Source organism: Silurus aristotelis, assembly GCF_946808225.1.
Source record: "Silurus aristotelis genome assembly, chromosome: 28".
Classification (NCBI taxonomy): domain Eukaryota; kingdom Metazoa; phylum Chordata; class Actinopteri; order Siluriformes; family Siluridae; genus Silurus; species Silurus aristotelis.
Genome location: NC_139601.1, coordinates 17,319,610 through 17,333,983, shown reverse-complemented (window position 1 = coordinate 17,333,983; position 14,374 = coordinate 17,319,610). Strand labels below are relative to the sequence as shown.

Below are 14,374 nucleotides of genomic sequence, written 5' to 3'. Positions count from 1 at the left end.
AAACTGAAGGAGGAAGAGTGTAGTGTGAGGTTCAGGGAAGAGGTCAGACAGGGGCTTGGTGGTGGTGAAGAGGTGCCGGATGATTGGGCAACTACTGCAGGAGTGATGAGGGAGGCAGCTAGAAAAGTACTTGGTGTGACATCTGGAAATAGAAAGCAAGACAAGGAGACGTGGTGGTGGAATGAGGAAGTGCAGGAGAGCATTAGGGGAAAGAGATTGGCAAAACAGAAGTGGGATCGACAGAGTGATGAGAAAAGTAGGCAGGAGTACAAGGAGATGCAGCAGCAGGTAAAAAGGGATGTGGCGAAAGCCAAGGAAAAGGCATATGAGGAACTGTATAAGAGGTTGGACACTAAGGAAGGAGAAAAGGATTTATACCGATTGGCCAGGCAGAGGGACCGAGCTGGGAAGGATGTACTGCAAGTTAGAGCAATAAAGGGTGGAGAGGGAAATGTCTTGACTACTGAGGAGAGTGTGTTGAGAAGGTGGAAGGAGTATTTTGAGCAGCTGATGAATGAGGAAAATCAGAGAGAGAGAAGGTTGGAGGATGTGGAGTTGGTGAAGCAGGATGTAGATAGGATTAGTAAGGAGGAAGTGAGAGCAGCGATTAAGAGGATGAAGAAAGGAAAGTCGGTTGGACCAGATGACATACCGGTAGAAGCGTGGAGATGTTTAGGAGAGATGGCAGTGGAGTTTTTAACCAGATTGTTTAACAGGATTCTGGAAGGTGAGAAGATGCCTGAGGAATGGAGAAGGAGTGTGCTGGTACCGATCTTTAAGCATAAGGGAGATGTGCAGACCTGCAGTAACTACAGGGGAATTAAGTTGATCAGTCACACCATGAAGTTATGGGAAAGAGTAGTGGAAGCCAGGCTGAGAGAAGAGGTGAAGATCTGTGAGGAACAGTATGGTTTCATGCCGAGGAAGAGCACCACAGATGCCTTATTTGCATTAAGGATGTTGATGGAGAAGTATAGAGAAGGACAGAAGGAGCTGCATTGTGTATTTGTGGATTTAGAGAAAGCGTACGACAGGGTGCCGAGAGAGGAGTTGTGGTATTGTATGAGGAAGTCAGGTGTGTCAGAGAAGTATGTGAGGGTGGTGCAGGACATGTATGAGGACAGTGTGACGGCAGTGAAGTGTGCAGTAGGTACGACAGACTGGTTCAGGGTGAAGGTTGGACTGCATCAAGGATCGGCCCTGAGCCCTTTTCTGTTTGCAGTGGTGATGGACAGGTTGACGGACGAGGTTAGACAGGAGTCTCCCTGGACTATGATGTTTGCAGATGATATTGTGATTTGTGGTGAGAGTAGAGAGCAGGTTGAGAAGAGCCTGGAGAGGTGGAGATATGCGCTGGAGAGAAGGGGAATGAAAGTCAGTAGGAGTAAGACGGAGTACATGTGTGTGAATGAGAGGGAGGGCAGTGGAGGGGTGCGGTTGCAGGGAGAAGAGGTGGAGAAGGTGGAGGAGTTCAGGTACCTGGGGTCAACAGTGCAAAGTAATGGAGTGTGTTAGAGAAGTAAAGAAAAGAGTGCAGGCAGGGTGGAGTGGGTGGAGAAGAGTATCTGCAAGAATGAAAGGGAAAGTTTATAGGACTGTGGTGAGACCTGAGATGTTGTATGGATTAGAGACAGTGGCATTGAGTAAAAGACAGGAGGTGGAGCTGGTGGTAGCAGAGCTGAAGATGTTAAGGTTTTCGTTGGGAGTGACGAGGATGGACAAGATTAGAAATGAGTTTATTAGAGGGGCAGCACATGTAGGATGTTTTGGTGACAAGGTGAGGGAGGCGAGATTGAGAAGGTTTGGACATGTGCAAAGGAGGGACATGAATTATATTGGTAGAAAAATGCTGAAGATGGAGCCACCAGGTAGGAGGAAAAGAGGAAGACCAAGGAGGAGGTTCATGTATGTGGTGAGGGAAGACATGCAGGTAGTTGGTGTGAAAGAGGCAGATGTAGAGGACAGGGTGGTATGGAGACGGATGATCCGCTGTGGCGCCCCCTAATGGGAGCAGCCGAAAGAAGAAGAAGAAAGTAAAAGATCAGAAGTTAAACCTCATCAATATTTGGTGCCCCACTGTTTACCTGTGAAACATCCTCGAATTTGAAGAGCACATCTTGAAACCTCAGTGTGCTGAGATCTTTATTAGGGAGAGAACTTGCTGATGCAGTAGAACTTCATGTCTTGTCATGGTGTAGTTTTGAAAGTGTTTTTACTTTAAAGCATTTCTTCACACATGACTAGAACTTGAGTAGTACATTACTGCACACACACACACCTGGTATTTTTATTGTGTGTGTGTGTGTGTGTGTGTGTTTGTGAGATTGATCTTCACCTTTACACACAGCTGTTTACAGATGTCACTTGTTTATGTAATAAATTTTTTTCAGCTGAAATATGAAACTTAGAGATCATGGGTTCTGAAGATCTCAGGGGGTAAAGAGGAGCAACATGTGTGTGTGTGTGTGTGTGTGTGTGTGTGTGTGTGTGTGTGTGTGTGTGTGTGTGTGTGTGTGTGTGTGTGTAAAAGAGTTTCTGTAAGTATCTTTTCCTGTTTTTCTACATGAATATTTTTCCAGTGAAGCTACTGGAAAGTCCGAACTAAGAACCAGCAAAACAATACACCTGATACACATGCACACACACACACACACACACACACACACACACACACACACACACACACACAGGCGCAATGTTACCCTGGGACATTAATGCTGGTTCACACACTGTAATGTACAGAATCTCTGTAGTGAGATGAAGATAAAGAAGATAAAGATTAGCTGAAGGTAATGATGAAGATATGAAGATAATATAAAGATGATGAATAATGAAGATGATGAAAATATTATGAAAGGTAATCGGAGTTTAGTGAATTGTTTACCCGCCCCGCCCCTCTCGAGGCTCCGCCCAGCAGTAGTAGGAGGAGTTTATAAAGGTTCCTCTGGCTGCTCCGGTTCTCTCGAAGTTCACCAGCTCGCGCTGCGCCTCACACCGGAGCAATATCGCGGTGGTCGCGCGCGCGCATCTCCGAGTCTACACTCTGTAATACAGGACCAGGAGCAGCTTCCTCCGCTCAGCGTTTACCATCTCACACACACACACACACACACACACACACATACACACTCTCTCTCACACACACACACTCTCTCTCTCTCTCTCTCTCACACACACGCCGGAGCTCCGGGATTAAACTGGCGGGGGCTCGTGCCATCATGAGCAACTTCACTGCAGGTAACAAACAAGTGCACCTGAGACTCATCTACTGTTACACACTTGCACGCGCGCACTCCCGCCTGCGTGCACGAGCATCCATTTGTGTGTGTGTGTGTGTTTAATATTGAAGCAGTGGTGTGAGAATCCTACATGTATCCATCAAAAGTTGTTGCTGCAGTGTTTACAGAGATGAGACTTTAGTGGTGTGTGTGTGTGTGTGTGTGTGTGTGTGTGTAGAGGTAAAGTCTCTGCCCTCAGAGCGTGTGCTGTGCTCCGGTGCCGTCATTTTTCCAGGTAACACACACACACACACACACACACACACACTCACACTCTTCCATAACCCTGTTATGATCTAAAAGTAACCCCCCCCTCCCCCCAGGTGTGTATGATCAGCGTGGATGTTCTCTGTTGTTGTTTCCTGCTGAACTGCAGCACAAATTACTGTGTGACGTCACTAAAGATGAAGTGGCCGAATTTGTGTTTTACTGTCTACAACTGCACAGGTACCGCAGTGTACACACACACACACACACCTATACACACACACCTATACACACACACACACACACCTATACACACCCACACACACCTATACCCCTACACACACCCCTACACACACACCTATACACACCCACACACCCCTTCACACACACCCCTTCACACACACCCCTTCACACACACCCCTTCACACACACCTGTACACATGATGGTATCTTTATTGTAATTAGTTTCCTCATGTGATTTGTATTTCATTTTTTTCCACTTTTTTCACATGCTCTCTCTCTCTCTCTCTCTCTCTCTCTCTCTCTCTCTCTCTCTCTCTCTCTCTCTCTCTCTCTCTCAGCAGTAAGAGCAGCTCGGAGTGTTTGTTGTCGGTGGTTGCTGATTTGAGAGAAGCTTCACCTGCTGTGACTAAACGCATTGCTGAGATTCTCCTCCTGCTGCAGGTAACAACCCCCCCCCCCCCCCCCGATCAGATCAGATCAGATGATATAATGGAGAGATCTTGATCTTCTCCCTGTGACGTGTGGACGTTTGTCTCTCAGCTCCACAGACGCACCGTTCACTCTTTTTACGCCGTGCAGCCCCGAAAGAGAGACGTCCAGAAGCAGCTGCAGAAAGTCCTGACTCCGCCCAAGCGCCAGGCCACGCCCACTCCATTTCAGGTGTCCAAACGTGGTTTTTCTTCTCGTTTAATTAAGTTGCATCTAATAATCAGAAGCTTCTAGTGATCCTGAACCTCTGGGCTCATTGTGGGTGGAGCTACAGTTTAGTCATGTGACCTCTGTGCATCAGCTCACTAGCTCGAGTATGAATCTGATCTGAGATCTGAACCTGCTGATGGTGAAAGTGACACTTTTCCAACCAGTTCTGTTTGTTTCTCTCGTTTCAGTGTGTGTTCCTCAGAGAAGTGTTTGAGTTGTGTAACTACGTGGATCGCAGTCAGCTAACCGCTAATCTGGGAGGATATTTTATCTACAACCATGAGAGCTGGGTCTCCTTCATCAAGGTGAGCGATGTTCCTGTAGGCTCCTCCTACTCTCACTGTATTCCACTCAGTACTGCGCTCTGATTGGTTAGAACGGTTTCTATAGTAACTGCTGTAACTATAAACGGATAAATATCAAGCGTCAGGTGGAACAACCCTCACTGGTCGTTCCTCGTGTAGGAGTTGTGCTTTTGCTCCTAGAGTCGTGTGACCCTTCATACTCTGAAGATAATAAATACCGTGTGTGTGTGTGTGTGTGTGTGTGTGTGTGTGTGTGTGTGTGTGTGTGTGTGTGTGTGTGTGTGTGTGTGTGTGTGTGTGTGTGTGTGTGCGCGCGCGCGTGCATAAGAAAGCATGATGTTTGTGCGTCATCCAGAATCTTTTTTCCCTTCAGTCTGATAAATGAGATGAACACAGTGTGGTGTATTGTGCGTTACCGTGGAGAAGCTCACACACTCATTAGCAACTGAAAGAACACATGCACACACACACACACACACACACACACACACACACACACACACACACACACACACATGTTTGGATTTTAGTATCACAGGGTTTTTTTTCCTCTTCAGGTTTATTATAATTCTTAGTCTCAACTACTCATTAGCATATTAGGCCACACCCACAATGATCTAATTGGAGGAGAGTAAATGGAATATTCATATAATTCTTGTGTGTGTGTGTGTGTGTGTGTGTGTGTGTGTGTGTGTGTGTGTGTGTGTGTGTGTAGGAGTTGGACAGTTTTGTGCAGGACTTTGTGTGTGTGGTGAGGAAGTTGCCGGTGTGTATTCGTGCTCTGCAGGATTTCTCCAGACTCCCTGTTCCCACCAAGTACGAATCTCTGTCCATGTTTTGCTCCACCAATCAGGCACGACTCGAGTGTCTCCGCAGGTACACACACACACACACACACACACACACACACACACACACACACACACACACACACGATTATTTCCCTCTCTAACCTCCTATACTAGTCACTGATCACATGACCCCATGAAGTGAAATGAAGGTGTGTGTGTGTGTGTGTGTGTGTGTGTGTGTGTGTGTGTGTGTGTATAGAGACCTGGGTCTGGATGCTTTGTTGAGGAGGTGCGAGTGTGTGTTGGAAAAGTTTCGTCATCCCGAGAAGGTCCTGTGTTACCAGGACATGGTGGGTACAGTTCTCTTCACACACACTGCTCTGGAGATGCTGCAGAACTATGACAGGTAAACACACACACACACACACACACACACACACACACACACTGCTCTCCTCTTTGGCTTTCTATGTACAATAACTTGTGTGTGTGTGTGTGTGTAGGATCCAGGCAGCAGTGGAGAAGGTGGACTTGTTGTGGAGGCATGTTTTCTCCAACGCTCTTCTCAGTCTTCACGTCCTCCAGCTTCAGAGAGACACACAACAGGTTCACACTCATAGACCTTCTCTCTCTCACACACACACACACACACACACACACACACACACACACACACACACACTCTGAATCTGTGTGTAAATCTATCAGTGCCTCATGGACCCTGACCTCCTTCACCCAAACACACTCCAGTTTTACTCTCATCAGTTCCAGACCCAGTGAGACGGAATCCCATCATCTGTCTGAACTTTTTCTGTAAAGTGTGTTGTGTCTCAGGTGGTGTGTGAGATGGAGCAGGTGATGCAGAAGATGCAGAAGTTTACACCTGAGAACCTCAGAGACGCAGACCGAGCCGAGACTCTGCGTTTGGAGTTCAGCACATCCGTCTACACGCAGGCCGAGGTAAACAGGAGAACATCTTCACGCTCGGCTTCCTGAGATGATGAACTGAAGTGTGTGTGTGTGTGTGTGTGTGTGTGTGTGTGTGTGTGTGTGTGTGTGTGTGTGTGTGTGTGTGTGTGTGTGTGTGTGTGTGTGTGTAGGCGCTGGTGTGTCGTGCCGAGGAGATGTTAAACACCGTGTCAAAGATGGATGTGTTCAGACAGAGAGGTGAAGAACATCGGTGGATCAGCGAGCTGGAGAGATGGACAGATCAGCTCCGAGCACTGATGGTGATTCAGAGCAGGAACCTGAAGAGCATCTGCACCTTTCATCACTCCTACCATACAGTATACTTCCCTTTCTTCATCTGGTTGCAGTTAATGCACAAGTTCATCATTTCTCCAGGTTTCTGTGCAGAAAGTGAGAAGTTCTGAGTAAGGATGGAGGAGTTTGGAGGAAGTAGGGTGGTGGTGGTGGTGGAAAAGATGGTGGGAGTTGCAGAACAAGGGATAGTGGGGGAGGCAGAGAAGAAGGACTGAAGAAGGACATTGAGGGGGAAATGAGGGTGAAGGGTGGCGGTAGAAATCAGATGGATTACAGGAAACCAGGAGGTGGTTGATTGAAGGGGCTGAAGAATGAGGGATAGATGGAGGTGGAGGGGTTGAGGGAGAGGAGGTGGGAGAATGGGGGATGGGTGGAGGGGTGAGGGAGAGGAGGTGGAGGTGGGAGGGAGAGGAAGTGGTAGAATGGGGGATGGGTGGAGGTGGGAGGGAGAGGAGGTGGGAGAATGGGGGATGGGTGGTGGGGTGAGGGAGGTGGAGGTGTGAGGGAGAGGAGGTGGTAGAATGGGAGAGGAGGTGTGAGGAAGAGGTGGGGGGATGGGTGGAGGGGGAGGGGGTTGAGGGAGAGGAGGTGGGAGAATGGGGGATGGGTGGAGGAGGGAGAGGAGGTGGAGGTGGGAGAATGAAGGATGGGTGGAGGAGGGAGAATGAGGGATGGGTGGAGGGAAACGAGTGTTGGATGTCTTGAGTAGATGTACAGTGTATATTGAGAGAAAGTGTAGATGATGGATAGAATGGAAAGAAGGATGAAAGTAAAAATAGCTTGAATTTTCTCAGGTTTCTGTCCATGTTTGTGCTCAGATCCAGCACTGGTACCATGCAGCGGTGTGTGAGAACTTCCTCCAGGACCTGCTATGGAGAACCTGCTCGAACACACAGGACCCTGAGGAAAGTTCTCCCTCGCACCAGCAGAGTGACGTCTTCTGTGTGATCCAGGAGTTTCTCAGGTTTCATCCTCCTCCTGAAGCAGATGAGCTAATGCAGCTAGCACAGCTGTCTCATCTCATACCTGATGCACATCTGGAGGGTTCAGGAAAGCAGCTTGTGCAGAGGTGAATGTTCTGAAGGAGCGTTAAGTGGAAGATCTTTTTTTTTTTTTTTCTCCACGTTCTGCTTCACACCAGGGCTCTCCTCGTTATTTCAGGTGCACGAAGTTACGCAGGCTGTTGCTCGCTCCTGCTTCTGCGACCTTCCGTGACCTTCAGCAGGTCCTGCAGTGGCAGTACGAGTGTCTGAAGAACAGAAATCAAGCTGCAGGTTCAGCTTGTGAACTTGATCCTGAAAGCAACGTGTGTGTTCAGAGTGTTCCTCCAGACCCTGACGTCTTCCTGAAGCCTGGTGCTAATGATCCTCCTGTTCTTCAGCCTGGAGTGAAGCCACCTTCTCTCAGCTCCTTTGATTCTGGTTTTGATGGAGCAGGACATCTTGAAGCAGTGTTTGGGAAAACATACCAAGATGAACCATCCAGACCAAAATCTCCTTGTCTCCATGTCCGTGAGGAGAACGTCTCCAGCATATCTCTTGGAGCTCCAAGTATCTGCATTGTTCCAAATGCCAGTGGAGAGACGGTAAACCTGGAGATCACAGTGAAACGCTCCGCCACGCTTCCTAAAAACCCCTGGCTGAGTCTTCCTGTAGATGATCTGGAGAATTGCTACATGGTGATCATCTCTCCAAGCCAGAAGACCACTAGAAGCTGTGATCAGTTAACACAGACCACCGAGATGAGCCTGTGCGAGCTTCAGGATCAGACCACTGACTGGAGCCCCATCCGCAACGTTCTCTCAAGCACCGTGACTGATGGAGGGCATGAAGCTGAAACATCGGAGAACGTGCCCACGCTCCTGTGGGACTCGTATGACCTCCGTGACCTTGGGCATGATTTAGATAGCATGTTGCTTGTAGATCCAGAGTGTGAGTGGGAAATAAAAGAGCAGAACGAGCTGAGAGCTGTGGAGGAGACCCTGAGCAGAGCGGCTGGAATCCTGCAGGAGGAGGAGAGTGTTCTTGCTCAGGAGGAGATCCTGGATGTCCTACTGGAAGCAGATAATCCGGAAAGATTGTGGCCTTCATGGAGCAAAGCTTGCCAGTTTACACAGATGTCCTCCAGCGAGTTGGCTGAAGCAGGTGTGATGGGATTGGAGGAAGATCTCGCATCTCTTCATTTTGGATCTCATGATGATTTGTCTCCGGAAAGTTCAGGAGTTCTTCATAGTGGTAGTGATACTCCATCAGAAACAGGTTCTGACTTACTAATTCATCTTGAACTAGGAAATGGTGGTCCTGAGAGAACTGGGCTTTTGAAGGAGATAGAAAATTTAAAGGTCTTGGAGGAAAAGATTATTGAGGAGAACCTGAAAATCGGGGAGCTGCGTTGCTGTATATCTGAAGAAAGAATGTCCCCCCAGAGCCTCAGTGAGGACCGCAGGAGGTTCCTTGAGAAACTGGAGCAGGAGAAGCAGGAGGTGGAGAAGATGGAGAGGAACCTAAGCAAGGACTTGAAGAAAAGCAAATTGAAACGTTCGAGCAGAAGTCGGAAGATAGTCATGTGTTCCGTTATGGGGAAAGCTTCAGTGTTGAAGGAGGATGAGGTTCTTCTGGTGAACTGTAGAAGGTCGACACATGAGGCACTAAATTATCAGCAGCCATGTTATGAAGAGCCCACCAATTCAGTTGTAGACGATCATGCTCCTCACAAGTCCTCAAATCCAGGATTTTCTGTAAGTTCTAAATGTTCTAATGTAGCTGCAGATTCTTCAACTAGTGACGCACGTTTATCTTCTCAGGATCAGCAGAATACTGACTCTAATGCACCATCCATGTTCATGCCGTCTCTCATGAGTGGTGGATGTTCTGTTGAGACAAAAGAACAGTCAGAGTGGGTTTCTTCAGCCCCAGATATTTCTAATGCTCAAAGTTCCGCTAATGGAGAACCAAAAGATCTATCGGATCCTCCTGATCTCAGTAAAGAGAAACCGATGCACTCTGATCCTTCAGAGAACTTTGAAATATCTGAAAGGTGTCCTGAAGTTCACCAGGTGGAAACTTTAACATCAGAGGAAACAAGTCCTGCATTTGATCCTGGTGGTCCAACCCCACTTCCTCGATCTTCTCCAATAAACCAGACTTCTTTGGCATCGATTGTTGGCCCAAAACCAAAGGAATGCAAGAAACCACTACAGAGAAGGTCACAGGTAGAGCATCAACAAAATAACAATAACAACCTTCACACTCTGGACCATGGTGCTGGTTTAGATACCTCGTCTGAAGAACCTTTGAGCTGTGAATGTTTAGAGAGATCTGAAGATCATAACCCAGAGGCCTGGTGTGAGAGTTCGATCTCCAGAACGCCATCTTCTCAGCTTCAGTTGTCTGAGCCTTGTGGAGCGGTGGAGAACAACAAGGTGGATCGTTATGCTGATGGTGCCTTCACGAGACGTGTCTGTAGATCTCCGCTCCAGCAACAGTTTCAGATCTGCGCTAGAGAGGTTAGGACATATCTACTCTACCTTTATATCTGATTCTGTGATCTTCACAGTTCTGGAGTGAGGGTCTGAGCAGAACGTTTCTGCTTCTGATCAGTAAGTGACATGATTTCGATGTGTTCTGGTTCATGTGTGAAGCTCTTGATGTTCTTTTTCTGGTGTGTGACTGTAGATGCGTGATTATCAGACCCCTGTGGTGCTGGACACTGGGTCCAGTTTGGTGAAAGCAGGATTTTCGGACCAGGACCTTCCCACCTCCATCTTCCCCACCGCCATCGGCCTGCCCAAATACGAGGTAATGTTCCTCAAGCTGCTGCGAGAACCTGGCTGAAGATGATATTTAGCGATAGAATTGTAATGTGGAGGATGTGAGCTTCCTGTACTGGTTTGGTTCTCTACATGGTTCCTCAGAGCAGAAGGAACATCAATAGAGCGTGTGTGAGATGGTAAGTGGTTTTCCTGTGCAGGAGGTGATGAGTGGGCGTGTCGACAGAGGTGTGTACGTGGGACATGACGCCCAGCGCATGAGGGGTGTGTTAACGCTTCATTACCCCATGAGGAACGGCGCAGTGTCCAACTGGGATCAGATGGAGATGGTGAGGTTCTTCTGATTTTACTGTTTGCTTTAAGAACCTGATGGTCAGGAGAACGTGTGGAGCCTGCTGTTTCTGCTACTGCTGAGGTGTGTGTGTGTGTGTAGATTTGGACTCATGCCTTCGAGCAGTTGCGTGTGTGTAGTGAGGATCACCCCGTGTTGCTGACTGAGGGAGTGATGACCACGCAGGAGAACCGCCAGCGTTCCATCCAGCTCCTGTTCGAATGCTTCAATGTTCCACTTGCGTATGTGGCCATGCAGCCGGTCCTCGCTCTGTACACAAGCGGCCGCACCACGGGTACACACACACACACACACACACACACACTCTCTCACACGCGTACACACCAATACCTCAGTGGTTCTAAACAGTGTGTGTGTGTGCAGGTGTGGTGTTTGACTCCGGAGACGGTGTGAGTCACAGTGTTCCTGTGTTTGATGGTTATTGTTTACCGCACGCTGTTCAGCGCTTTAATCTGTCAGGACGCGACGTCACGCTGCATCTCCAACAGGTACAACCACCATCTCCACCATCACTGCTCACACCTGCTGCTTTTAGTCCCGGAAGTAAGTGTGTGTGTGTGTGTGTAGTTGCTGATGGAGCAGGGTGTGTGTATGCGGACGTCAGCAGAGATGGAGATCGTGCGTGAGATGAAGGAACGCTGCTGCTGTGTGGCTTTGAATGATGAGGTGGAGCTTAGCGGAGGGGGCGGAGCCTATTCACTGGTGCCTTACACCCTCCCTGACGGACAGGTCGTCTCCTTGGCGACGGAGAGGTTCAGGTAAGCGGTGAAGAGACAAAGAGGTGTGAGGTGGTGATGTTGGAGTTGATGTTTGTGTGTTTGGAACGTTCAGAGCGCCTGAGATCCTGTTCCGCCCCGAGCTGATTGGTCAGGATTATTATGGGATGCACGAGAGCGTTTTCAAGTCAGTTCTTCGGTCGGACGTCGACCTGCGCAGGGAGCTGGTGGAGAACATCATCCTGTCAGGTACATCATCACCTGAACATCAGTAGGAATTCTGAGCCGCAGTTCTCTCTGAACTGAACGTGTGTGTGTGTGTGTGTGTGTGTGTGTGTGTGTGTGTAGGTGGGAACACGCTGCTGTCTGGACTTCCCGAGCGTCTGCAGCAGGAGATCAGCCGCCTGGCTTTTGCAGGTCTGGGTGAGAAGGTGAAGGTCACAAGTCCTTCAGATCGGGATTTCTCTGTGTGGAGAGGAGGAGCTATTCTCGCCAGCATGCTGACCTTCTCCTCCGCCTGGATCAGCCAGGATGAGTACGAGGAGTTTGGACCTCAGATTGTCTTCAGGAAGTGCTTCTGAGCCGGTTCTGCAGGAGCTTTTAGAATGAGGAACTTCCGAAGGAGCTTCTGATTGGGGAAATGATTTCGCACACTTTTGAGGGACATGAAGATTTCTATTGCAGATGGTCTTCAGGAGGGCAGGTCTGGAAGGAGATTTCACTGTGAGAAACCTCTTGTGAGAGGTCCTTCCTGAATAATTTTGCTGCAAGGTATCTCTGGAGGCTTTTCTTTTCTCATCATAAGGAATCTGGAAGGTGCATGTTCTTATGAAATGGAGACTCTGTGAGGAACACACTCCTGTCCCTGCCTCACACTTCTTTAACATGTGCTTTGGAGTAAGGAGTTAGTGTGTAGACCTTCTCCACAACACTCCTGAACACACTTCACACCACCTTCTTCAGGAAGTGCCTTAACTAATCATCAGGGTTTGACTCTATGCCCTGTAAACCATCAGGAGCTTCTGTTTCCCTTTGAAGTCTTTCCATAGACGAGTGTGGATCTCGCAGGTGTTTCTCCTGCACGCTCTGAAGATCCCTCGGTTTTTATGCTTATAAATATCATATAAATATAAATAATAAAGGTTGAAGGTGTGAGGAACATTAGTTGGAAGAAGCTGGAAGTTTTTCTGTGTGCTGGTGGTGCTGCATAGGATTCTGGGTAATGGCCTCGATCTGTGAATGAGATGAAGGATGGTGTTAAGAGATGTTCCTGCGTACACACACACACACACGTGCACTAAAGTGTGTGTGTTTGGGCTGACCAGATGGTGGAGGTGTGTGTCGTGATGTGACTCAGGACCGGTTCTGTACAGTGACTAGCCGATTAGCTAGCATGACCTCCCCATGACCTTTGATGACATTGTGTTGCTGAGATGTTTTAAAGTTTTGCTGTTGATGGTTATTTTCACTGTGTGTGTGTAAAAATATTCACCAGGGTTGAAGTGTGAGGTGTGATGAAGTAATGTGACTGCAATGTTCACCAGAGGATGAAGGTCAGAGGTCAAAGTGGAGCGAATCATCTCCTTCACCAGATGTTTTTTTTTTTTTTTTTCTGTTTAGAATCCGAACTGCTCACCGCCGTGTCTGTGTTTTTGCAATCATGATTTTAAATAATAAATATTTTAATCCTAAATGGTTTCTGGTGTGGTGTTTGTGATGGAGCATTAGCATGTAGCATGTAGCTGTACCGTGCACTAGCGATGGGAAGATTCACATAAACCCAGATTTATTCGTATATAATGAGTAAGCGGCCACGTGAATGACGTATCAACATTACGCAGGCTGCGGCGTGTCCTGAGATTCACAGAAACTGTAGATTAACATGGCAGAGGCAGAGCTGCATCTTCCTGCAGACACAACAGGAGAAGGGATCTGAAAATTACTGATGAATTTCAGAACAGAGCGGTGTGTAGTGCGAGTGCCCTCTGCTGGAGATCAGCAGCACTGCAGCTTCACTAAAACATGTTTCCTATGATGAGGGTGACGATGAATAAACACCGAGTCCTAAACACCGTTATAACCCCTACACATGGCCTTATAACCCCTGCACCCGGATTTATAACTCCTGCTGTGTTCAAATCAACTGCAGTCGGAGTTATTCTGTGTGTGTGTAAAAGGATAGATTTTAAGACAAAATACCAGAGAACAATTACTTTTAAGAATAATGACGTCACTTCACGCACCTCTACATGAGAAACTAATCACGTATGAAACTGGTTCTAAAATTGAAATAAGGAAAAATATATATTTTTACTTTGATTAAAAAAATATGAATATTTTATGCGGCTTTTATTTTGAAAAGGGCGGCCATTTTGTTTCTGCGCGCGTGTGTGTGTGTGTGTGTGTGTGTGTGTGTGTGATTTTCGGTTTGTCCAGCGCGTGCAGGTCCACGTGTGTAGAGCTTCAAGAGTGTGAAATGGCGCAGACAGGAGGTGTAGTGTAAGTTCTTCTTCTTCTTCTTAGTGAGGTAGACAGTAAAGGTATAAATACAGTGAGGTCACGTGATCATTGAACGCTTCGTGTCCACGGTGTGAGATGTTGGTGATGTTCATGGTGGTGGTGATGGTGAAGGGCGAGAGAGTGAAAGTGGGGTGAGTTCTGATCTTGGTGATGGTGGTGTTTGTTCTCCTTCACAGGAAGCCGAAGACGAAGCGTTCCAAGCGCTTCCTGCAGAACCGAGAACCCAAGCTG

General features: G+C 47.8%; 2 protein-coding genes across 4 annotated transcripts in view; both read left to right on the top strand.

The window, feature by feature from the left end:
- Positions 1–2,936: 2,936 nt before the first annotated feature.
- LOC310721861 (uncharacterized protein) lies at positions 2,937–13,316 on the top strand. 3 transcript variants are annotated; one of them, XM_083533884.1, is made up of 21 exons: positions 2,937–3,107; positions 3,178–3,237; positions 3,457–3,513; positions 3,602–3,725; positions 4,067–4,169; positions 4,269–4,388; positions 4,616–4,732; positions 5,448–5,608; positions 5,783–5,929; positions 6,027–6,129; positions 6,358–6,483; positions 6,624–6,809; positions 7,581–7,855; positions 7,948–10,291; positions 10,461–10,583; positions 10,756–10,884; positions 10,989–11,181; positions 11,271–11,395; positions 11,475–11,665; positions 11,739–11,872; positions 11,972–13,316. In XM_083533884.1, the coding sequence occupies exons 2-21, from the start codon at positions 3,219–3,221 to the stop codon at positions 12,202–12,204; spliced, it is 5,010 nt and encodes a 1,669-aa protein (XP_083390010.1). In that variant the 5' UTR covers positions 2,937–3,107; positions 3,178–3,218; the 3' UTR covers positions 12,205–13,316. The 3 variants fall into 3 exon arrangements, with proteins under 3 accessions (XP_083390010.1, XP_083390011.1, XP_083390012.1); XM_083533885.1 differs by lacking the exon at positions 2,937–3,107 and having other exon boundaries at positions 3,145–3,237; positions 4,070–4,169; XM_083533886.1 differs by lacking the exon at positions 2,937–3,107 and having other exon boundaries at positions 3,145–3,237; positions 7,605–7,855.
- A 686-nt stretch (positions 13,317–14,002) lies between these two features.
- rpf2 (ribosome production factor 2 homolog) overlaps positions 14,003–14,374 on the top strand; it is a 4,820-nt gene continuing 4,448 nt past the window's right edge. The window contains exons 1-2 of the mRNA XM_083533522.1: positions 14,003–14,122; positions 14,320–14,374. The exon at positions 14,320–14,374 is cut by the window's right edge and continues 78 nt beyond it. Of these exons, the coding sequence (XP_083389648.1) occupies positions 14,100–14,122; positions 14,320–14,374 (78 nt within the window). The 5' untranslated portion in view covers positions 14,003–14,099. The remainder of the gene's footprint in view (positions 14,123–14,319) is intronic.